Raw genomic sequence first — 23,346 nt, 5'->3', positions numbered from 1 at the left:
ATTAGCTGAGATGAATTTAACAACTGGAAACAATTTGAGTGGATGCTGGCTGCAGACAATGCTAACGTCATGTTTTTTAGCAGCAGTGAAGCAGAAGTATACACCTTTGCTTTACCCTATACTAAGAATTAATTTAACTTGCATGATTTCTGTGGCTCTGGAGCAGATTTGCAGATGTTCTGTAACTCCTGCCAGGTTCTTCCTTCAGCCTCCCAGGCTTCCACTCGTCTAACGTGCCCTTGTGCAAGACTGTAAATCCCTACCAGCTCCAGCGCTGCTCCTCTGTACCTCTGAGGATTTTGCATTATTAATGGGGCTCATGTTCTTTCTTAACTTTGTGCTCTCATCAGACGAGCGAGAGGCGGTTCAGAAGAAGACCTTCACTAAATGGGTCAACTCAATTCTGTCCCGGGTTGGCTGTCGCATCTCTGACCTCTACCTGGACCTGCGGGATGGACGCATGCTCATTAAACTGCTGGAAGTGCTGTCTGGTGAACGACTGGTAAGAAACATTTCTGTTTCAGCTTATATTCCTCTTTATATTCTGTGTATTACTCAAAACTCTCTTGTAGTCATTCATTTTTCTTTGAAATGCTCTCCTAAAATCGTTTTTTTTGTTCTGGTCTTTAAAGCCCAAACCAACGAAAGGCAGGATGCGTATCCACTGTTTGGAAAATGTGGACAAGGCTCTTCAGTTCCTCAAAGAGCAAAGGGTCCACCTGGAGAACATGGGTTCCCATGACATTGTTGATGGCAACCATCGCCTCATCCTCGGACTCATTTGGACCATCATTTTGCGTTTCCAGGTAAACCTAGGACATGTGATTGTCTGTGTCATGTTGTTTTAGACTATTCTTTCTGTGTACATTGAGATTAAAGAAAAAGAAAAGGAAAACAGAGACCAATTCTTTGTAAATGTAAACACAGCTTATCACAAAAGCATATAAATGCTTCTCATTTCTTTAGTTGAATCCACGGGCAATGCCACTGATAATACAGACTGACAGGCATAAAAAACATTTTTGTGCCACCGAGATGATTCCCAAAGCACTATCAGTCATATCTCAGCATGGTGTGCAGTGTGTCTCTTAAACATCTGAGGAAAATCAAAGCTGGAAACACAAGAACTGGACTAAAAATCAGTGATAACAGGTGTTATGGACTCTTGGTCTTGTCTAAACAGATGGAATTATGAACACAGAAAAGTTTGGTCAGATTTGGATCCTTCATGAAATGCCAGAAAATACACTTTCGAACACACTGAGTCATGGATTGGCCTCCCCAGAATCTTGACTTTAATATTATTGAAGCAGTGTGGGATCATTTTGACAGAGAACGCAAAAAAAGGCAGCAATTATTATATATTCATATATATAAAATACTAGTGTCATTAATATGTATACTATACGACAGAAAGACTTATATAATTCATATAATAACATCATAAAAATATCATTATTTTTATGTTATTATATGTAAAAAAAATTGAATTACACTTCAGCAATCACGTAATCTTCATGTTTTTTCAGCATGCATGTTGAAGGTTCATCAAACCTGATTAGCTGATCTTATAAGTAGCACAATCACTTCAAGTATGTTATTGTACTTCATATGCTATACTCTAATTATGCTACCACTGACTAACAGCGTGCAGTCTCTTTTATTTAAATGAATCTTAATTACATTCTAATCACATTTACATTTGCACTGAAGTGAAGCCAGGGTGTACAGCATATACAGCATGCAGCGTTATACAGACAGCCTCAGATAGTTTCAGCTGGCTGCCTTGCAATGTTATATATTTTTTTTTTGTTAGTATCTGTTTTTCCTCAGAACCGTGCCTTCAGGTTCCAGCCATTATTATCTGCTGCTACAGGAGCATCCAAAGCATCAGAACATGTCTGTTTGACTCTTTTATCATCTTGGAGAGGCTGTATATTTATTTTTAATTTGACAGCAACTCTTCTATTTTTAGAGATGTTACTTCAAAAAATATAGCCCGCTGCATTATTCAGCCTTTTCAAAAGGACAAAAAAAAGAAAAAAAAAAAAGAACAGGAAACAGAAAAGAAAAGAGTTGACTTGGTCCTGTCTGTATCTTAAAGTCTGCATAAACCAAGGAGAACCAAAGCTGGCTAAATTTAGCCGCCCCTCTCTCAGGGCCTGTCTCTCAGATCACATCACTGCTCTAATTACTGGCCCACTGTGTGGGAAAATAAGAAATTCAATAATTACTACTCCTCTTTCTGTCAGTTGGATCCGATGTCTAGTTTTGTGAGAATCCAGCCAGCAACACTGATGATGTATCATTTTACATTTTTTTTTTTTCTTTTCCACAAATACCCCCCCCCCCCCCCTTCTTTTTTTTTTTCCCCCTTAAAGCTGTGATAAATGATGCATTTCACAGTGATATTTGTGCCACTTTGACAAACTGTTCCCTTCTGGTGCAACCCATTAGCAAGATATTAATATTAGTCAGATTTCTTGTTTGTTCTTGTTTGATTGCAAACATGACACATTAGTTAAGTTTCATTATTTACCATCCAGCTGTGCTTGTTGCTGTTCTTCAGATCCAGGACATCATTGTGGAAACGGGCCAGGCGGACCAGAAGGAGACACGCTCAGCCAAGGATGCTCTTCTTCTTTGGTGTCAGATGAAAACTGCAGGGTAAGAGCTACATGTGACTCCTGGCATCATCAAACTATTGCAAATATCCTTTGGGAATAACTGAATGTGCTTCTGACTTTTTATTAGTTTAAAATCTTATAATTCCCCATATTTTTTTTAATTTATTTCACAACTGACACATAAAGTGTCCTTAAGAGTCTTTAAAGCTGAAAAAATAAGCTACGATTTTCTTGTTTAATTTTTTTACGGTTAAAAAGTGTTTGACATAAGTAAGCACAATTACAAATGCTCATTGTAATGTCCCATCTGCACAGTGAAAATGTAAAGTAATCTTCTTTTTATAGCAGTGGAAAAAATATAATGAATAATAAAACAATTACAGCCAAAATTTAAATAAATGACCAAATATTTGCTCCTTGAATATTTAAAATAAATATTTAAAATAAAATAAACCAAGTAGTACCTAAAGTAGATAAATGTGCAGCTGTGTATAGTTCATTTTTTATTTTTTATTTTTAATTTTTAAATTAAGCCACAAATAATATTTCTCATAGGAGTACTTTGATGTTTTTGGATATACTCATTAAATGTTTGTTTTATGAGTAGACTGGTAACTCTAATCATGTCTATACCAACTAGTAGATGCGGAAAAAGGAAACCCAACATGGCAGAAGTTAACAAAATCCCCCCTGCCTAGTTAACAGAGATGGTGTAAAAGACACTGTAGACAGATTTTGCTACCTTTGTTCTCAGATACCTCTTTTCTTCTTCCACGACTTACAAACTAAGCAAATCAGTGTCTGTCTTCATTTTTGGTGTGGAGGCACGAGTGGGAGCAGTCTCTTTAAAACAAATGTATCTCCCAAAAGATGTTCATTTGAAGTATGGTTATTAGCATCCAGCTATTGTTAGCATATAGCTGTTATTCTCTGAATCTATGTCGCTATGTCTGTCAAGATCCTTAAAAAAAAGTGTGATCTTTTGAGTAAATAGATGCTGCCGTTCTGAGAAAGCACATTTCTTTCAAGGCTTTTAAACTGCAGAACTAAAAGCTTGAGAAGTGGGATGAAACCCAGATGCTGATTTTAAACAGCAGCCTCCTCCTGTTCAGTCCGTGACGTCTCCTCGCTGTTTTACAGATATCCCAGCATCAACATCACAAACTTCACCACCAGCTGGAAAGATGGCATGGCCTTCAATGCTCTCATACACAAACATCGGTAAGGGGAGATGAATAGCAAAGCCACTCTCTCCAGCTTTAAAGTGTAAACACACATGAAATCCGTCTGCTCAGTCTCTCACTCTCTGCAATATACTCTCTTACCCTCTATATTTCTCTCCCAGCCCTGATCTGGTTGACTATAACAGTTTAAAGAGATCCAATCCGACCCACAATCTCCAGAACGCCTTCAACGTTGCAGAGCAGAAGCTTGGTGTGACCAAATTGTTAGACCCAGAAGGCGAGTGACTGTGAACATTGTGCTTCCTAGAAAGAAGACGAGTGATTGTCTCTGGTTTGGCCGGGAATGACTTATTTGACTTGTTTTCAATTTTCTTTTATAGATGTTTTCACAGAGAACCCAGATGAGAAGTCCATCATCACTTACGTCGTGGCATTTTACCACTACTTCTCCAAGATGAAACAACTCGCTGTTGAGGGCAAGAGAATAGGAAAGGTGAGTTGGAAGGTGTGGTGTGCATTTTTTATGCGAGTTTGCCCCGTTCACTTACTTAATCTTATTTATTCTTCAGGTTCTGGATCAAGCCATCGAGACGGAGAAGATGATCGAAAAGTACGAGACGCTGTCGTCAGACCTGTTGATGTGGATCGAGCAGACCATTGTCGTGCTGAACAACCGGAAACTTGCAAATTCTCTCAGCGGCGTTCAGCAGCAGCTTCAGGCCTTCAACACCTACCGCACTGTAGAGAAGCCACCCAAGTGAGTCAGTGACAGCTTCAACGCATTACAGTCGCAGTGGAAACTGGATCAGGAGCTCAAGACACACTCACACACAGACACACACTTGCACTCTATTTTTCATGTCTTAGTGAGGACGTCTAATGTACATAATGATTTCCCTAGCTGTAACCCTGACACTAAAACCACATTTTGAGTCTCTGATGTCCAATAGTACTTTTTGTGCAGTTACTTAATTTCTTGTTTTCTCTCAGGTTTCAAGAGAAAGGTAACCTCGAAGTGCTGCTCTTCACCATCCAGAGTCGAATGAGAGCCAACAACCAGAGAGTTTACACACCTAAAGAGGGAGCCCTGGTTGCAGATATCAATAGGGTGAGATGCCTGGATGCCATTTGGAGACAAATCAGAATGCAGAAGATCAACTGTAACAGGAAGATTATCTTTGTGGTTTGGGGTTGCTTGGGTGGACAGAGTTTATTAATTTAGCTAAGTTCATGCTCGAGGCAACAATTAAAACACAAATGAAATTAATTACCCCTGCAAGCCTGTTGTGTATTTTCCTAAATGACAACATAAAAGCCATTTTATTGAAGAAAATTAAAAAAGAACTTTGAGACAGAAAGGAAAGCACAGCTTGGTTTGAACTAAGTTGAAGATTTCTTAGGTGTATCAGTAGATATCTACCCTGTAGTGCCATTACACATAATACTTAAAGCGTACCAGCTCCAGGAGGGGTGCTCTGAACTTGAACTTCACTTTTAAACTCTTTGAAAATGAGGAAAGCTTTCTCATTTTCAGATCTTAAAGTATGAAATTGCTGTAGTTGTTTTGATGACCGACTAACGCAGATTGCAAATCCTCATGATGATTCCCATCATCTATGTGCAGGCTTGGGAGCGTCTGGAAAGGGCGGAGCATGAGCGGGAGCGTGTCTTGAGAGACGAGCTGATCAGACAGGAGAAGCTGGAACAGATGGCGAGAAGATTTGACAGGAAGGCTGCCATGAGGGAGACCTGGCTCGCGGAGAACCAAAGACTAGTGGCCCAGGTAAACCCACAGCAGCTGAACTAAAGCTGTTATGAAATGTTTTGTGGAGTGACATGGTGGATTTTTGTTCGGAAGTTTCAGTCTAAATCCAAAAGTCTTTAGTTCGTTTTAGTTAAAAAATTGTCCATAATTTGGCACCCTCCATTCTCTCCTCCTCAGGATAACTTCGGCTATGACCTGCCAGCGGTGGAAGCGGCTAAAAAGAAGCATGATGCTATTGAGACGGACATCGCTGCATACGAGGAGCGTGTTCAGGCCTTGGTGGACATCTCAAAGGAGTTGGATTCGGAGCGTTATCATGATGCCAAACGGATTGATGTGAGAAAAGACAACGTCCTGCGTCTTTGGGACTATTTGCAGGACCTACTGAAGGCTCGAAGGGGACGTTTGGATAAGAATCTGACCCTGCAGAGGATCTTCCAGGAGATGCTTTACATTATCAGCTGGATGGATGAGATGAAGGTAAGAGCAAAAGATTTTTAAAGGAAGAAAGTAAAAATTAAAAGTTTAAGTGAATTAAGTTGCTTCTTTTCCTCTGCAGGACCGTCTGCTTTCTCCTGACTTTGGGAAACACTTGTTGGAAGTGGAAGACCTGTTACAGAAACATGCTCTGTTGGAGAATGACATTGCTCTGCAGGCAGAGAGGGTACAGAATGCCAGTGCTGCTGCTCTGAAATTTGCCAATGGAGATAGTAAGTCCAAAACTATTTAAAAAGTAACATGAGAAAGTGTGCAGAAGGTATTTTTATGAAGTATTCATTTCAAATAATACCCAACCACTAATTTTCTCCTTCTTCTTCACCTTGATGATGCTTCTTCATCTTTACCTTCTTCTTCTTACTCTTCATCTCTGCATCATCTTCTTCTTATCCTCCTCAGATATACTTGACAATAAGATGGATTGGACACAGTACAATAAATATCAGTGGCATGCAATATGTGTTAGTACTTACAAGCTGAAATAGATGCACATAGACATAGATGACACTTATGTTGTCATTCGCTCTCTCCTTAGGCTATAAGCCATGTGATCCCCAGGTGATCAGGGACAGGGTGCAGCACCTGGACTTGTGCTACCAGGAACTTTGTGCTCTAGCTGCCCAGCGAAGAGCTCGCCTGGAGCAGTCTCGCCGCTTCTGGAACTTCCTGTGGGAGGTAACAGAGCTGGAGAGCTGGATCAGGGAGAAGGAGCAAATTTTCTCCTCCCTGGATTATGGCAAAGACCTGACGAGCGTGCTGATTCTCCAAAGCAAACACAGTGCTTTTGAAGATGAGCTCGGAGCCCGCCGTGCCCATCTTGAGCAGGTCCTAGCTGAGGGAGATAAAATGATTGAGGCCAAACACTTTGGCTCCCCGAAGATTCAAGAATGCAAAGATGACTTAAAGCAGCAGTGGCAGCAGCTGGAAGAGCTGGCTGCATTTAGGAAACAGAGCCTTCAGGACACGCAGACATTCTTCCAGTTTCAGGGAGATGCTGATGAACTCAAGGCTTGGCTGCTGGACGCTAAGAGGCAGATGAGCAGCGATGACGTCGGCCACGACGAGTACACCACTCAGCGGCTGCTGAAAAAGCACGGCAACTTGAAAAACGAAGCCATCAAGAATGGAGCCACTATTGATGCTCTGTCCAAACAGGCCAACGCACTACCAGAGGAGCTGCAAAACACCCCAGATATCCAGAGACGACTGAAAGACATCAAGGACCTTTACATGGAGCTCATGTCCCTGGCTGACCTGAGGCAGAAGAAGCTCGATGACACTATGGCTCTGTACACCATCTTCAGTGAGACAGATGCCTGTGAACTCTGGATGGGCCAGAAGGAGACGTGGTTGGTGGATTTAGAGGTGCCTGAGAAGCTGGAGGATTTGGAAGTAGTACAGAACAGGTGCACAGACAAATTATATTTTAAGCATTTAATCACTCCTGAATTAGATTTGCATGTCTGATTAAAACTGTGTATTTTTTGCAAATAGCATTACATCTACTAATCGTGTATTTTTATCCAGTAGATTGTGCAGATGTTGTTTTCACCAACCTTTTCTTGTTTTCAGATTGAGTATTTTAGCTCAAGAAATGGGAAATTTCCAGTCACGAGTAGATGATGTCAACAGAGCGGCAAAACAGCTCGAGGACAGCAGACACCCTCGCACCAAAGAAGTCAAGGAATGTCAGACGCGACTGAATAAGAGGTGCCGTTAACGAAGTTCACAGTTATACCTGAGACAAATAACAAAAAAGATGCATATCTGAGATCAGACGAGGTCGGGCGTGCTCAGGGTGGTATGGCCGTAAGCTAAAAGATGCATATCTGAAGCATTTAATACTGTATAAGGTTTTGAAATTACTTTAATGCAAAGATGACATTCAACAAAATTTCCGAAAAGAAGTCTTTAATTTAGTACTTGAACACAGAGGCAATGTTAAATTCTTCACACTTCCAGTTACTTTTTTAGTTTATAACAAGCTCTGCACACCACTGCAAAAATGGGCATGCAGAAATTTGTCTACAGACAAATGAGCTTTCCTTATTTTAAGAAATCACACATCCATAACTAAACATTATCAAAGATACTTTAATAACAACAGTGACCCACGGAGTATTAACCTCTGTTATATAAAATATTGTTTCCTAGATGGGAGGCTTTCAAGGCGATGGTAGAGGAGAAGAAAAAGAAAGTAGATTCTGCTCTTAGTCTGCACAACTACGGCCTGGAGTGTGACGAGACAGAGGCCTGGATCAGAGACAAGACACGGGTGATTGAGTCCACGCAGGACTTGGGCAATGACCTGGCAGCTGTTATGACCATCCAGCGGAAACTTTTCGGTATAGAGAGAGATTTAGCCGCCATCGACGACAAGCTCAATTTCTTGCGGAAAGAAGCTGACCAGTTGGCCCAGGACCACCCGGAGAATGCAGCAGACATTTTGGCCCGCAGAGGAAAGCTGGACGCTGCCTGGGACATGCTCAAAAACACCCTGAAAGACAGAGAGGACTCTTTGGGTGAGGTCAGCAAGTTGCAGACCTTCCTTCAAGACATGGATGACTTCCAGTCCTGGCTTTTCAAGACCCAGAAAGCTGTTGCATCAGAGGAGATGCCCGCCACGCTGCCAGAGGCTGAGGAGCAGCTGAGCCTTCACGATGCTGTGCGTGAAGACATAAACAACCACGAAGAGGACTTTCACCGTGTGAGGGACACTGGCGCTCAGGTTACCCAGGGTCAGGAGGACGATCCTCAATACCAACAGCTCGACCAGAGGCTAAAGGGCATGGACCGTGGTTGGTATGAACTCCAGAAAATGTGGGACAGCCGCAAGAACTTTTTGGACCAGGCTTTGGGCTTCCAGCAGTTTTTGAGAGATGGCAAAGCAGTAGAGGCGATCCTCAACAACCAGGTAATGCATAAATAATATGGCTTGTCTTAATGTTGTGTTTAAGTGGAACAGTCATCAGTTACCACATGGGATGAGTTGCTAATGAAGGGTTAGTGATCCTACAAGTATTTAAAAGTTTGTGATATGAAAGAATGGGACACGGTCAGTTCAAACGCCCAGTGCTGACACACGGCCTTTCTTAAGGTCGTGCATTTTTCTGGTTATTTTTTCCCAATACAATTATTTCGGATTTATTGCAGGAGTACACTCTAGCCCACATAGACAAACCTGACACGTTGGCCGGGGCAGAGAAGGCTTTGAAGAAGCATGAAGACTTTGTGAGCACCATGGAGGCCAACGAGGACAAAATTGACGGAGCGCTGCAGGGCGGACAGCGACTGGTGGACAACAATAACCTGTACTCTGGGAAAGTTCAGGAGAAAATGGGCTCGATCCAGCAAAGGTCAGTCAGCATGGTTTTTGGTCAGCATTCATTCAAGTGAAGTGTTGACAGAAGGGCAGCGCATTGGAGAAATACGGTTTTGATATAATAGTATTTGAGCTTCACGTGATTTCAGCAATTCTAGAAGGGATCAAGGAGTTGATGATGATTTAAAAATCCTAATCTGTAGAGTAATTAGTGACTATGAATGTTAAATGAATGTAGTTCAGTCTGAAAAGTCATACAAGTACAGAAAAGCAATGGATACTTAAGCAAAAATCTAATGTGAAATTCAGGATTTTAGCAGGATTATAATGTGAAGGATTTTCCTATTTTCAAAATATAACCACAGGTACTGATCTAATCTGTTCAGATCAGCAATTAAAAGACATCAACAAGACGGTGTATAGAGGGCATGGGAGCGACTCCCATTAACTCCCATAATTCAGCTTGGTAGATGGGCACCTGCAGTAATGGATATTGATCGTTAAGTCAGAGGTATTCTTCACAGTGTAGCAGAGAAGCCGTTTTTTTTGGTGGAGGAGGAGCTCATGTAGATACGTGAGTTACATCTTGTTTGAAGTGTGTCACAGAGGGATTTCTTAGAGAAAAAAAATACTGTATGTTTAATGCATTTTCTTGTTTTTTTTGTGTGTTTTTTTACTTCAGGCATGACAAGAATAAACGAAGAGCTGAGGAGGTGTCTGAGAAGCTCAGAGATAACCGTGACCTGCAGCACTTCCTGCAAAACACACAAGATGTAAGTTCACTGTCAGTTTACAGTTTATTTGGCCATTGGGAAACATCAATTAGCACATTAATTATTAGCTTAATTATTCCTTCACTTGCACTTGACATCACAGTGTTTTCCTCTTTTTATCTCGTGATTATTTGAGTTAATTTGCCAAGCACATCCTGCTGTGCTTATTCTAACGCTGTGCTTTTGCCTGTCCTAATGTTTAGAATTGAGGTCCCATTTTACTAATTGGTAAATGCTGTGTTTTGTAAAGATAATGAAGTAAATCCTGCTTGTGTAAAGTTGCTTCTGCATAAACGTCAATAGTTAATGTTTAGATGACTTTCCAGAGTATAGTGGGCATTTTTGCATGGATCTTAGATGTTCTTACTCTTGCTTCAGTTGACAGTATGGATCAATGAAAAGATGCTGACAGCGCAAGACACATCATACGATGAGGCCAGGAACCTGCACACCAAGTGGCAGAAACATCAAGCCTTCATGGCCGAGCTGGCCTCCAACAAGGACTGGCTCAACAAAGTAGATCAGGTCAGTAAAAGTTAAACGCTACTCATTACTGAACTATTATGATTTCCGCTTAAGAGCTGCTCAATCTCTTTATAATTGCATTTTACAACAACTAATTAAGGCTCCCTTTAGTCAGTGAATGTCATGGCTATTCCAATAAATAAGTAATGTAAGTGGTAAGATGCCTATCACAGATTAGAAATGAGGTTTTATTTATTTAGCATCACATATTACTTATATTACATGTACAGTTTTAGAAGATGAGGATGACTGACTGCTGCTCAAATCACAATGGACTGAACCCCCACATTTCCCCTGTGGGTGGTGGGCCCACAGGAGGGTGAACCCAGGTACATAATTTGGACTAAGCTTGGCTAGGCGCCATGGGTTAAGGGACAGTCACCAGACGCTCACTACTACCCTGAGCATGTGTCCAGAATGACCTCTCTGAATGGCTCTTCATCTGCCACCTGAACCAGGACAAATTTGCCATTGGAGATACTACCACGGTCAGATCGGCCCCAACAACATAGCTCCTAGGGCCTACAACCCCCCTCCACCACGATAAGGTGGTGATTCACACAGAGGAAATGAATCAAAATGCCTCCTAAGTGAGGTGTTTTTGGCATGTCCTACTGAGTGTATAGCCAGGACATGCTGAAGATATTATCCAGTGGATGGATGGATTTTGCATATAGTATATAGGGTCGGTTCACTGAAAATAGCAACAAAAATCACTTTGTGATTGCAAAATTTAAACATTCAGAAATGTTATCTGTCACAAGCTAATTGAATATGTTCAGTGAAGCGCAGGGTGATGTGCTATTAGGAGCTAGTGTGCAACAAATAACTTTAATTGGAATAAAAAGGATGTAAGTTAAAGCAAAGGAAAAGAAGTATGAAGGATAAAAGAAGGACACTCAGAGTGTGCAGATTTCACTCTCTTTGAATGTCAACATATAAAAATCTGAAATGTACACAGGTACTAATATACTCATGTACTAAGTGTTCCACTTGCTTTAGATAATTTATGTATCTTATTTAAAAAAAAGTCATACAGTGTTTTTCCTTCACAGAAACATTCGTCTTTGTTTTTTGCAAGTACAGGAAGGTCAGGAGCTGATGGAGTTCAAACCAGAGTTTGAGCCAATTGTGACGGAGGAGCTGGCCAAACTTCATGAGCTGTGGGACAAATTGGAGTCCACCACCCAGGAGAAGGCACGGCTGCTATTCGATGCCAACCGCTCTGAGCTTTTTGACCAGAGCCTGGCTGACATGAAGAAGTGGCTGGGTGAGCTACAACAGCAGTTACAGAGTGGAGAGGATGATGTTAAAGACCTGACTAAAGCCAACATCCTGCTCAAAAACCATCAGGTTTGTCTCTTAATGCACCATGCTCTGCACACTTTAGATTTGTATGCTGCCTTTTCTTTGCAGTTCCTCTTCACACGAGCACCCCACTAAACAGAATTAAATAACTGGGAATGAAGGCTTTATAGCTTTAGGATTTATTTTGTGTGATCATCTTTGTGTTTACTATTTGCATCTAAACACAACAAACTCCAAAAAGCTTTGCATTTGTCTGAAAGAAAAACTGGAACACAAGCTACACTAAATACTAAATTGTAAACATAAGCGCGATCTGTACTATGAATTTATATTAGAAAATTTACATGAATTAAAAACTGTGTCTGAGCTCAGTTTCATACATAAATGGCATGACTAACTTTTACCGTCTGCTACATCCTGATTAGTAGCTTGAAAGGTTATTCATCTTCATGTTTTTTTCCTATGCCAGATGATGGAGAACCAGGTCCGTGACCAAGCTCGGGAGCTGGAGGAACTCCAGGAGGCTGTCAGGAAGCACGGCGGAGGCAGGGAGGACCAGCCGGAACTGGAGGCTGAGCAGCAGGCCCTGCAGAGAGACTTCCAGCAGCTCCTCACCCCACTGGCCCAGCGCAAGGGCAAGCTTGAAGCCGCCAAAGCTGTCCATCAGTTCTACAGAGACTTGGCTGATGAGCTCGTAAGCATGGATCCATTTTCACAGCAAAGTGTTCAAAGTCACTACTCTGACAAAATGACCGATAGCAGAAGTTGAGAATAAAAGCCGTTAAGTGCTAGAGTTACATTTGTGTTCGCACAAAGCTGAAACCTTATCATAACGTAAACTTTAAGGTTTATTTCTTTGCTAAAATTTGCAAACCTAAAGTATGAACTAGCAAAACTACTAGCTCTCACAGTGAAACTTCCTCTTAAGGTGAATTTGTGTAAAGAACAGTTTAATCCCTCATGGGTTGCACTGCCTTAATCCACTCTAGTCAGCTGAAGAGAGCTTAAAAAAGGATTTTGACTGTTTAAGACATTTGGTCAAGGGTTAAACATTCAATAGAAGTCACTTGGTCATGGATGTTTTTTAAACAAATACATCATAGATTTATAAATCTCTTCACAAATTTCAGCTGCGTTCTGTCCTCTTATCATAACCTACTTTTCCTTTATTTTTTTCTCTCTCTCAGCTCTGGATTGAGGAGAGGATGCCCCTGGCAATGTCACAAGAACATGGCCACAATCTTCAAACTGTGCAAATGCTGTTGAAGAAGAACCAGGTAGAGATTTATAGCTGCATAATAACTTGTGGTTAGCTAAAAAATTGTAACACTGATTCATTTCATTGATTAATTTACTTTCTTAATTAGTCTATAAATCACAGCTTCCATAACATGTCAGAAAATAGGGAAAATGCCCCAAAGCAAGATGGTAAAATTAGTCATGTTATACTACCAGTGGTCAAAGATAAAAGAAAAGCAACAAGTACTCTCAGCAACTTGAAAATTATCTCAATAGTTGTAATCATTTCCATAGATCTCGGCATAATTAAGTAACTAATTGTTTCAGCTCCATCTGCTTTGTTTTTACAGTATACTTGGTGCATAATATGTAATAAATTAATTTTCAGATGAATATTTCTGAATATATGTTTGTCGGCTGCACAATATATCAAGTCTTTGTTTCTGTATATCAAAAACCCCTGTTGAGGTCCACAATCTCCTTTTTGTCCCTCAGACTTTGCAGAAGGAGATCGAAGGCCACCAGCCCCGTGTAGATGAAGTACTAGAGCGAGGAAGGAGAATGGCCATCGCCGCCGGCGCAGAGGGCAAACCAGAGGCAGAACGTATCACGGACCAGCTGAAGGAACTAGAGGAGGCATGGGCCCGGCTGCAGGATGAGATGGTGAAGCGCCGAGAGCGGCTGAATGGCTCCAACTTGGCCCAGCAGTACTACAATGACGCTGATGAGGCTGAAGCCTGGATAGGGGAGCAGGAGCTCTACATGATCGCTGATGAGAAAGCCAAGGTGAGGCTAAGAGGAAGACCACAGATATATACAAATCTGATCTAATGATCTAAATTAAAACAAGCCATATTATCCTAAAAAAGACAAGCAGTTCTGCATCCATTAACATAATTACATGGTTTGAGTTTCCTTTAATTAAGGTGGCATACTTTTTATAAGTGGCAGCCTGCACTGAGAGTTCATCTGGAGTACTATAACATACTCTTCTTTTCCTTCTCTCTCTAGGATGAACAAAGTGCCATGCTGATGCTGAAACGCCAGGTGATCCTTAAGCAGGCGGTAGATGATTATGCTGACTCCATTCAGAAGCTGGCTGACCGTGCCCAAAAGATGTTTGGAGAGGAGCACCCTGATGGGTTTGTACACACTGAAGAAAATCATTTGAACTCTTAGTCAGGATGCTAATTCACTCATGTTGTCCCAGTCAGTTGTGGTTTAGTGTGATAAGACTGACAACCATGCAAAATTGGTATTTTAATCATATGCCTCATCTAGAGTAAACCTAAATTCAATCTCTGTGAGCTATTTTTTCTAATTTCCCTAGATCTCATTTTCTTCTGCTCTCTCCCTTTACCTTTTGTGCAGTGAAGAGATCATCAGGCGACAGAGCCAGGTAGATAAGCAGTATGCGGGCCTGAAGGAGTTGGCAGAGGACCGCAGGAAGAAACTGGACCTCACATTCAATCACTTCCTACTGAGCCGAGAGGTGGAGGACCTGGAGCAGTGGATCTCAGAGAGGGACGTGGTGGCATCCTCCCAGGAGATGGGCCAGGACCTGGATCACGTCACGGTATTTTATATACAAAGAATTATAGCACATAGAGGGAGAGAAACTGGGAGACAGGCTGGCCACAAAATGGGAAAGATTTTCATCCAAGTGACACAGATGGACGTTTTTACACTCACTGGGATAGATTAGTGCAGCGCACTTCCATGTGGTCTTCCCCAACTTTTCTGCTTAAGTGCTAACCTTTTTTTAACCTATTTCAGTCCAAACATAAGGACGTGTTCACAGCGATTTAAAACGTCTTTCACTTGCCTTGTGTGAAATGGTTTGAGAATTTCTATTTAAATCTGAAGATCAAGTTAAAGATTGAATTTATTAAGCTGTGCAATATATTTGATCATACTGGGGTTTTTTTTGCCACAGCTTCAAAGTTTTTGTTCATTCTTACTGACTTCATTTTCAGTGATTTTAGGTGAAGTGAAGTCAATCACTTAATCACATATAAATTCTGTGTTGTTTGGGATTTTTTTTAAAACAAAACAATCTTTTTCCTTCAGCTTCTGAGGGATAAATTCAGAGACTTTGCGCGGGAGACGGGAATGCTGGGTCAGGAGCGAGTGGACATGGTCAACCAGACGATAGACGAGCTGATCGAAGGCGGGCACAGTGAGGCGGCAACCTTGGCGGAGTGGAAGGACGGCATCAATGAGAGCTGGGCTGATCTGCTGGAGCTCATCGACACTCGCGCCCAGCTCCTGACAGCATCTTATGAACTGCTCAAGTAAGAAAAACAGTATTGACAAACCGCTCCACAGGCTGAAAGATGTCCAGTAATCTGAATGGACATAAACAGAAGCTTTTGTGTCTAATCCTGTAATGTCACATGCCCAAATAAGTGAATATAGATTGATTTAGGCAGTATTAAACTGTGGCATGACTAAAGGCATCAAAACAGAAAACATATGCATGCGATAACAGCGTCACAAAGAATTAAACCTAACGTGATGACTACATCTGATATTTAAGTAGGATGATAAACACAGAGCTGAAGAGATAGACATCGATCTGTTTTCTTTAAGGTACTTTGATGATGGAAAGGAGTTGGTGGCTCAGATCCACGACAAGCAGAAAGAGCTGCCTGAAGATGTGGGTGAGGACTTCAGCAAAGCAGAGTCTTTCCACAGAATGCACGCCGCGTTTGAGAGAGACATCACCACTCTAGGCAAACAGGTAATACACACAAAGGGGCCTTTTACTCAGTGGGAACGCACTAGGCAGTGGCCAGAAGGTAACTTTGATGATTCATATCTAGAGGGGGGAAGAGAGTGCTGTAATGTTTGGGTAACTGCGAGGAGTTTTCTCAAAAGGTGAGAATCAATGAAAAAGCTGTGCAAATAGTAATTCTTAAATTTGCCATCCCTGCCCACAACTTATTGCAAAGAAGGAGACTATAACAATTAAAGGTCTAGGAATAAAAATATTTATGCACGTTAGACCGATCTATGTAACGTGAAAGGTGTCTCAGAACTACGGCCTCATTCAGCAGTATCCCTTTTGACGCCATTGAAATCTTTTGCACCTTTGCATAATTTGGGTTTGAAGACAGCTAAGGGGCTCCCAGCATTCATAAACATCATTCATGTAATGTCCTTAAATTGACGTGCTGTGATTTTAAAAGGTTTCATGCTGGCTGCAGGACATCAGCAACTGCTCTTTTATAAACAAGACAGTGAGGAGATAAAAGAAACATTATTTTATTTTATAAGGAAAGCCTTTCTGTTTTAGTTTGGCCTCTATTTGGTTCAGTAGCACTAACTTTGGAAACAGTATCCAAAGTTACAAAAACTGGTAAATACAGTGGAGGATTTGGCTTAAAAAGGTCTGTACTCCCCCCCCGGGAGTTGGTGGAGGATAAAAACAGAGCTAAAAGCAGTGGATATTTTGCCTGGATTCTCCAGATTTCCAAACACAACTTCAAATGAATGCAAATGCTGCTGCGCGTCTGTCAGATGTGTAAATAGGCATCTGTTTGCTAACCCGTTAACACCACACTGTAGCAACTAATGTCACAGCCTCTCAAAATTCAATAAAAACTGCTTATAATACTGACCACGTTAAAAGTCACAGCATTACCCTCAACGTACTGTGCAAATATTCATATATAAAAAAATCTTAATTTCAGAGAAGAAGCAATGTAAAAATAAGTGTTCCCTAGTCATTCAACCTCCTAGTTTTACATAAATAAAATAATAATAAATTAAAAAGAAATGCAAAGAATATTTTTCTCTGACATGATTCTCTTCACATCAGGGAAACAAAAACCCCTAAAGCCATGTTTTGACTTGTCCCTCTCCTTCACTCCAGGTTCAGCAGTTCCAGGAAACAGCTTCAAGGCTTCATGCCCAGTACGCAGGGGAAAAGGCAGATGATATTCAGACTACAGAGAGGGAGGTGGTGGAAGCCTGGAAGGGTCTGCTGGATGCCAGCGACGGACGCAGGGCGGAGCTGGTGGACACAGCAGAGAAGTTCCGCTTCTTTACCATGGTGCGAGACCTGATGGCCTGGATGGAGAGCATCATCCAGCAGATAGAGACCCAGGAGAAGCCCAGGTGATCAAATATGTCAGATGAGGACCGTCTGGCCTTCGGTTAGCTGTGCTGGATCTTTCAGTTCCTCTCACACTCGACTTGATATCCAATCCCGGAGCCTGTCTCCGGATATTTCGGAGGAGATGATATCTCCCCCCTGACCTGGCGTCCTGGCCCCCCCTTGCCGTAGCATGTTTGTTGTAGAAGAAGAAAATAAAGTATACAAGAGATAAAATCTGATTGTGGTAGCTGAAGACCAAAAACTGTGCCAATATTTGTTTTTAGGAGGTGGAGGGAAAGAAGTGGAGCTTTTTTTCCTGGGGTTTATCTCTGCACATGTATTTCCTTTTTAGTTAAAAGAACAGAACAACTTCAACTAAGTAATAACATATCTATTTAGTTAATGATTATGAAGTATGTCTTTCACTTAATATATTTGTAAAACAATTTCTGCTACTATTTACATTTGCATTTTACATTTACTTTGTTTACTCATTTGCTCCAAATGGATTTGTTTGTGTTGCACATTAATTCGCTTCTGGATGAATCATCTTAATGAGGAATATTCAGATATGCGGCAAGATATATTTTATTGTCTGATTTTATAAGAAAAGCTTTAATTTTTCATAAATGGCACTTTGTTCACAAGAGATAATAGCTCTGTCCTATTTATGTGACAGAATTCATCTTCCTAAAGATATTCAGCATGACTATAATATTCTAGAATAGAGAACACTGGAAGTCTGCCAGAGCCGACTGCAACAATGCAGTTCCAGTTGTTACCAACAGAGGTAGGTAAACTTCATGCATTACCTGTTATCACTTAACATCCATCATTTCTCTGCTTTAGGGACGTCTCATCCGTTGAGCTCCTGCAGAAGTACCACCAGGGGATCCGCTCGGAGATTGAAGCCAGGGGAGCCAAATTCACTGACTGCGTCGACCTCGGCAAAGCCCTGCTGACACGCAAGCACCGAGACTCTGCTGAGGTGAGCCTTCAACAGCAAAGACAGCTCCTTTTCATCCTCAGCTGGGCTTCAAATTGCTGCTTTCATTAGATTTAATTACTTTTCTGGGAGTGATTGTTCTTGTCTGGCTCAATGGAACCAATTGGCTTGCCGTGAAATAAAAAATTCCACTCATCTTACATTCATCAGGGAGACTATAGAGCAAACACTAATTAGAAATGGAAAAGCTAAAAGAATTTAAATGAGCAATTGACCCCGGCCTGAATTTAATATTTGGTTAATTACTCCACAATACTAATTCTTAGAGGATAATGGGCAGTCTTGGGGCTGAGTTGTTTAATAATACTGATATGTAACTGAGACCATACTACTTGTGTCAGATCAAAGAGAAACTGGTGCAGCTGATGGAAAAAAGAAAGGAGATGATGTTCAAGTGGGATGACAGATGGGACTGGCTCCGGCTCTGTGAGTAATATTACACTTATCTTATACTTCAACCCAGAAAATATACCCTAACCCTTTACATACATTATCTCTTTGAAAAAACAAAAAATCTTTACTTATATCCCAAAGGCCATATGGTTAAAATATGTGAAAGCTCATGCATATAAATCCCAGCTCAGAAAGTAGCTCCCAGGCTTTTGTTCATCAGAAGCCTCCATTAACAACAAGGATACAAAAATAGTTGCTTACTTCCAACAATGCCCCAATTTGTCACATAATGCACCCCCCAGTCATAACATTCACCTTACAAGTGAGGGATCGCCGCATAATATGAACACATCTAAAAGAAAGACTTTTATATCTTAAACTTCTCATGATGACGTGGCTTCATTGCGTCTAGTGCTGGAGGTCTGTCAGTTTGCGCGAGACGCTTCTGTGGCGGAGGCGTGGCTGATCGCTCAAGAGCCCTACGTGACCAGCAAAGACCTGGGTCAAAACGTGGACGAGGTTGAGAAGCTCCTCAAGAGGCACGAGGCCTTCGAGAAATCCACCGCCACCTGGGAGGAACGCTTTTCCGCACTGGAACGCCTCACTACGGTATGCAAAAATCTTACACGTGATTTACAGTAATTTGATTACTTCACGTGTTTCATTTACCCTGTAGCTAGCCAGGTTACTGATCCTTGTTCGCCACTGTGTTGCAGTTGGAGTTGTTGGAGCTGCGAAAACAGCAGCAGGAGGTGGAGCAGTTCATTAAAGATGGGCAACGCTCAGATAAAGAAAGCAGGTAAACATACAACACACTGGCTTTCATGTTCGTACTCTATATGCATGAGGGCATAGTATTAATTGGTAGCAGTGTCATCAAAGTGTAAGTCTGGTGATAAAGGCAGTGTAATTTTAAGTCAATCCTTCTGTTGTTAAGCCCCAGAGAGAAATACAAAAAACTGCAGTGAGCATCTGTTAAAGGAAATTAGTCTGTTAAAAATGAAAGTATTTATATTAATACCCTAAATTGTGCAGAGCAAAAAAGTATTAGCAGCCAAATGCAATGTTTTGCAGACTTTCAATGAGTCGCATTTGATCTCTCTTTCTTTCACATACACACTTCCACACCTGCTGTTCTTAAAAGTCCTCTCATGCTGCCCTGTTTCCTTTAGGAGAGAAGACACGGGCTTTGTGGAAGAATCTTCACAGCTCTATACTGCTGAGGAACAGACTCTGGTTAGTACTGCACTCAATCAGCACAAGCTTTCTGTATTTATAATGTTGTCAACTCTGTTTCAGCATACTGACTCAGCTCTCATCTCTTCTCCAAGGAGACAAGTTCACTTTCTCATGAACTCATTTATTTATTTTTGCTTTAGTCTGGTGAAGCGGAGCCTAGTTCGGGTCTGCAGGAGGGGACGGCTGGTGACTCGACGGTGCCCTTAGAGTCAGAAATGAGAGAGAGTGCCTCCCTGGAGCTGGAGCCCTCTGTCTCGGTGGTGACCCCAAAGGAACCAGAGAAAGCAGCCACCATGCCCTCGGACCCCCTCAGAGGCCAGCCTGTGCTGCAGGAGGGCATGTTGAGCCGCAAACATGATGTAGAGGGCTCAGGAAAAAAAGCTTCAAATAGGTAGATAACAAATGGACCACAGCACTGTGTTTGTCTCTAATATGGCCTTTGACTATTCCAGGCATTGTTTCCTTTCTTTATGTTGGGAAAATCTATGAGCCTATTATTACTTGCTTATGTTTGTTCATCTGTCACGGTGAACATCGAGACTTTTCCTTATTTTACTGACCACAGTGCTTTCGAAATCACACCACACCTAAAAAGCGTTAAAAAAACCGACCATTCAGCACAATTTGTGTTCCTTGTGATGGATTAAAACCAACTCGAGTAAGTTTGAAACTTGTTAAAACAGCAAAGGGAGATCTATACTTTAACTCAAAGTATGGATCAGTACTGCTTTAAATCAATTTTTCAATAGACAAGCCGCCAAAAGTAGCCCTACAATAAAAGTGCTTTTTGTCAGGGATCTTGCAGGGCTTCATTACAAGAAAATATTATTACTCCTATTTAAAGATAGAACAACCCACTGTTTTGCAATTAGTGCTTATTTAAAATGAATGTTCACAAAATAAAGTCTCGATGGATTGGTGAGGTAGCTGCTCTTTAATGGGGATTAAATGAAATTCATTTCGTGTTCTTGCCAGAAATTAACCTGAAATGATGTTAAAGTCCTTCTTTTTCCTGCTCCTGCCTCTTCTTCGCTGTCAGGTCATGGAACAACTTGTACTGTGTGCTAAAGCCCGGTCAGCTCTCAGTCTATAAGGATGCCAAAAGCTTTGGCCACGGAACGACGTATCATGGCGAGGATTCCCTGCCCCTCACCAACGCCAACTGGGAGATCCTCACCAACTACAAGAAAAAGAAGCATGTCGCCAAACTACGGTAAGAATTACATCATAGGTTTACCTGAGTCATGTTATTCGGAAAGGTAAATATACGATATAAGACCTTATTAAATTGACTTATTAAGAGCAACAAGAAAAGGTGGTTTGTACTTGTATTCTCCAGGGTTCTTTATTTTGAGAAGCAAAAGGTGCTATAAAAATTCACCTGACTGAAATTTCATTACATTTACTGGAAGTTAGTAGAGACATCGGGAATACACCCCTCAGCCCCCGGTCCTATTTACAGCTGAGAAATAGCCCTTTGTCACCAAAACCTCTTCAGCTTAGTAACCATTATTCAAATGGGGAGTTATTCAAACAGATTTAGAGATACGGAAAAGTGGATTTTTTTCCTTTACCTTTGGACAGAGGTAAGCTGTTTCTAAACTCACCGCTTTCTGACTGCAGTGTTATATTTAACAGTGTTATATGGATGTTGGTATTACCATTTAACATTTGCAAAGGGAGCAAAAGAAAAAAAAAACATTTCCCAAAGCTCCCTTTAAACTGAAAAGAGATAGAAGCTAAATGCAAACTCACATTCCTCACGCATACAAGTCTTAATCAATACACGTTGAATTTAGTTGAATAGATTAAATTCTCTGCTCAGAATGGATTGTACCACTGAAGGTTTACTTTAGCAAGTTTTTACCTTGGTGTGGTTCTCTGGTTTTTAAAAATCAACCACAGCCTCTTGATTTTTCATGAAGGAAAAAACAGGCAGCCAAGACAGATTTATATGCAAATTACAAATGAATATAAGCACTGCTCAGCTCTTTGATAAAATGGTCTTAGATCCTAACTGGTTAGATATTAATTGTCATAAGGAATTGTCAGAGTTTGTTAAATTCTGACTTTTAAAGTTTTGGTATCACTCAACAGCCATGGGTTGTCCTAAGCAGCTGACTGAAGTTCTGAAACTAAAGACTGCTGGTGTCTACAAAGCAGCTAATATATCAATGTGCTTTCAGCTTGCAATTTACAAAACCCAAAGAGCCATTAAAAAAGAAAATCATAGTTAAGGCAAACTGTGGAAGACATTAAAAAGTATGGGAGACCAAGAAAACTTCCAGAAAAAAACAAACAAAACTACAAATCTGCTTCACACTACAGCATTGATGCACAAACATGGTTCACATAGAAGAGTCCTCAGAGGGATAAACTAGGCAGATCAATTTAAGATTGAGTCCTATTTGAATCAAAGAAGCCTGAAAAAAAGCACCTTGGCAACTGTAAAACATGGGATTTAATATATTCTGCTTTAGGGTGGTGTGGTAGTCGTTGGCAGGAAACACTGCACTGATATTAACAAATTCTGAATACGAATGTTTTTGTCTCAGGGCGTCAAATACTGCTGCTCTCTGTATACACACGAGGTGGCCTTCAGCACTGATGCCTTGGGGACATATGGGCCCCTTTACAACATTAATCTCTGGCATTGTTAGATGTTGAGAAATAATAGTCTAGTATTGAAGAGCATGTGTTATAAGGATCAAGAGGTGGCTTTGGAGTTTGACATCCATTAGGCAGCAGTTGATTTAATCCACTGTTTTATTTTTGCTTCTGGGTTAGGTTAGCAACTAAAAAGTAATTGCTAAGGTTTGGTAAAAGATCATGGTGTGAATTAAAATATCCCCCCTCGCATCAACTCTAGAGCTAGAAAACATCAAGGTCACCCAGTGTGACCTTTACAAGCATCCATAAATAATTATTTATCATTACTGGCTAAACCAGGTGCAAGTTGGACAACTGGTGCATAATCTTAATTTTGCCAGCGCCTTTGACAAAATGGCAATATCTGACACCATGGTTCATTGCACCATATGTGCAATAAAGAGCATGCATTTGCTTTAATAACATGACTTCCACTCAAACATCTAGTGGTTGTTAAGAAATACGCAGACAGGCAAAACTTGGCACGCAGTAAAAGAGTTTTTCACTTATTTGCCAATTTCAGGGAAATGTCTGGATGTTAACATGATTTCATTCTGGCGATTTTAATGTAAAACATAAGTGCTTCTAATATTTATATAATTTTAACCTTTTACAGGCTTGGAGACGGCAGCGAATTTTTGTTCCAGTGTAAAGACGAGGTGAGTTGAATTACATCGGACTTTCTCCTGGACTTGAATTATTCTGGTCAAAAGGCA

The 23,346-nt window shown here is 41.0% G+C and overlaps 1 protein-coding gene across 2 annotated transcripts in view; it reads left to right on the top strand.

Moving 5' to 3' along the window:
- sptb (spectrin, beta, erythrocytic) overlaps positions 1-23,346 on the top strand; it is a 42,565-nt gene that overhangs the window by 15,814 nt on the left and 3,405 nt on the right. For both annotated transcript variants that reach the window (XM_014414325.4, XM_076877509.1), the window contains 34 exons: positions 351-502; positions 633-806; positions 2,570-2,667; positions 3,768-3,848; positions 3,973-4,088; positions 4,192-4,304; positions 4,381-4,568; positions 4,802-4,919; positions 5,436-5,594; positions 5,754-6,056; positions 6,136-6,286; positions 6,610-7,480; positions 7,647-7,784; positions 8,229-8,988; positions 9,228-9,430; positions 10,079-10,169; positions 10,548-10,694; positions 11,781-12,047; positions 12,472-12,696; positions 13,190-13,279; positions 13,737-14,027; positions 14,253-14,383; positions 14,613-14,817; positions 15,312-15,535; positions 15,834-15,984; positions 17,119-17,363; positions 18,193-18,331; positions 18,691-18,775; positions 19,155-19,351; positions 19,459-19,541; positions 19,915-19,978; positions 20,122-20,372; positions 21,021-21,194; positions 23,247-23,289. In XM_014414325.4, coding sequence (XP_014269811.3) covers positions 351-502; positions 633-806; positions 2,570-2,667; positions 3,768-3,848; positions 3,973-4,088; positions 4,192-4,304; positions 4,381-4,568; positions 4,802-4,919; positions 5,436-5,594; positions 5,754-6,056; positions 6,136-6,286; positions 6,610-7,480; positions 7,647-7,784; positions 8,229-8,988; positions 9,228-9,430; positions 10,079-10,169; positions 10,548-10,694; positions 11,781-12,047; positions 12,472-12,696; positions 13,190-13,279; positions 13,737-14,027; positions 14,253-14,383; positions 14,613-14,817; positions 15,312-15,535; positions 15,834-15,984; positions 17,119-17,363; positions 18,193-18,331; positions 18,691-18,775; positions 19,155-19,351; positions 19,459-19,541; positions 19,915-19,978; positions 20,122-20,372; positions 21,021-21,194; positions 23,247-23,289 — 6,728 coding nt within the window. The remainder of the gene's footprint in view (positions 1-350; positions 503-632; positions 807-2,569; positions 2,668-3,767; positions 3,849-3,972; positions 4,089-4,191; positions 4,305-4,380; positions 4,569-4,801; positions 4,920-5,435; positions 5,595-5,753; positions 6,057-6,135; positions 6,287-6,609; positions 7,481-7,646; positions 7,785-8,228; positions 8,989-9,227; positions 9,431-10,078; positions 10,170-10,547; positions 10,695-11,780; positions 12,048-12,471; positions 12,697-13,189; positions 13,280-13,736; positions 14,028-14,252; positions 14,384-14,612; positions 14,818-15,311; positions 15,536-15,833; positions 15,985-17,118; positions 17,364-18,192; positions 18,332-18,690; positions 18,776-19,154; positions 19,352-19,458; positions 19,542-19,914; positions 19,979-20,121; positions 20,373-21,020; positions 21,195-23,246; positions 23,290-23,346) is intronic.

Source organism: Maylandia zebra, linkage group LG19 (assembly GCF_041146795.1).
Source record: "Maylandia zebra isolate NMK-2024a linkage group LG19, Mzebra_GT3a, whole genome shotgun sequence".
In the NCBI taxonomy this organism is placed as follows: Eukaryota; Metazoa; Chordata; class Actinopteri; order Cichliformes; family Cichlidae; genus Maylandia; species Maylandia zebra.
The sequence above is the reverse complement of the archived record's forward strand: the minus strand, read 5'-3'. Positions and strand labels throughout refer to the sequence as shown.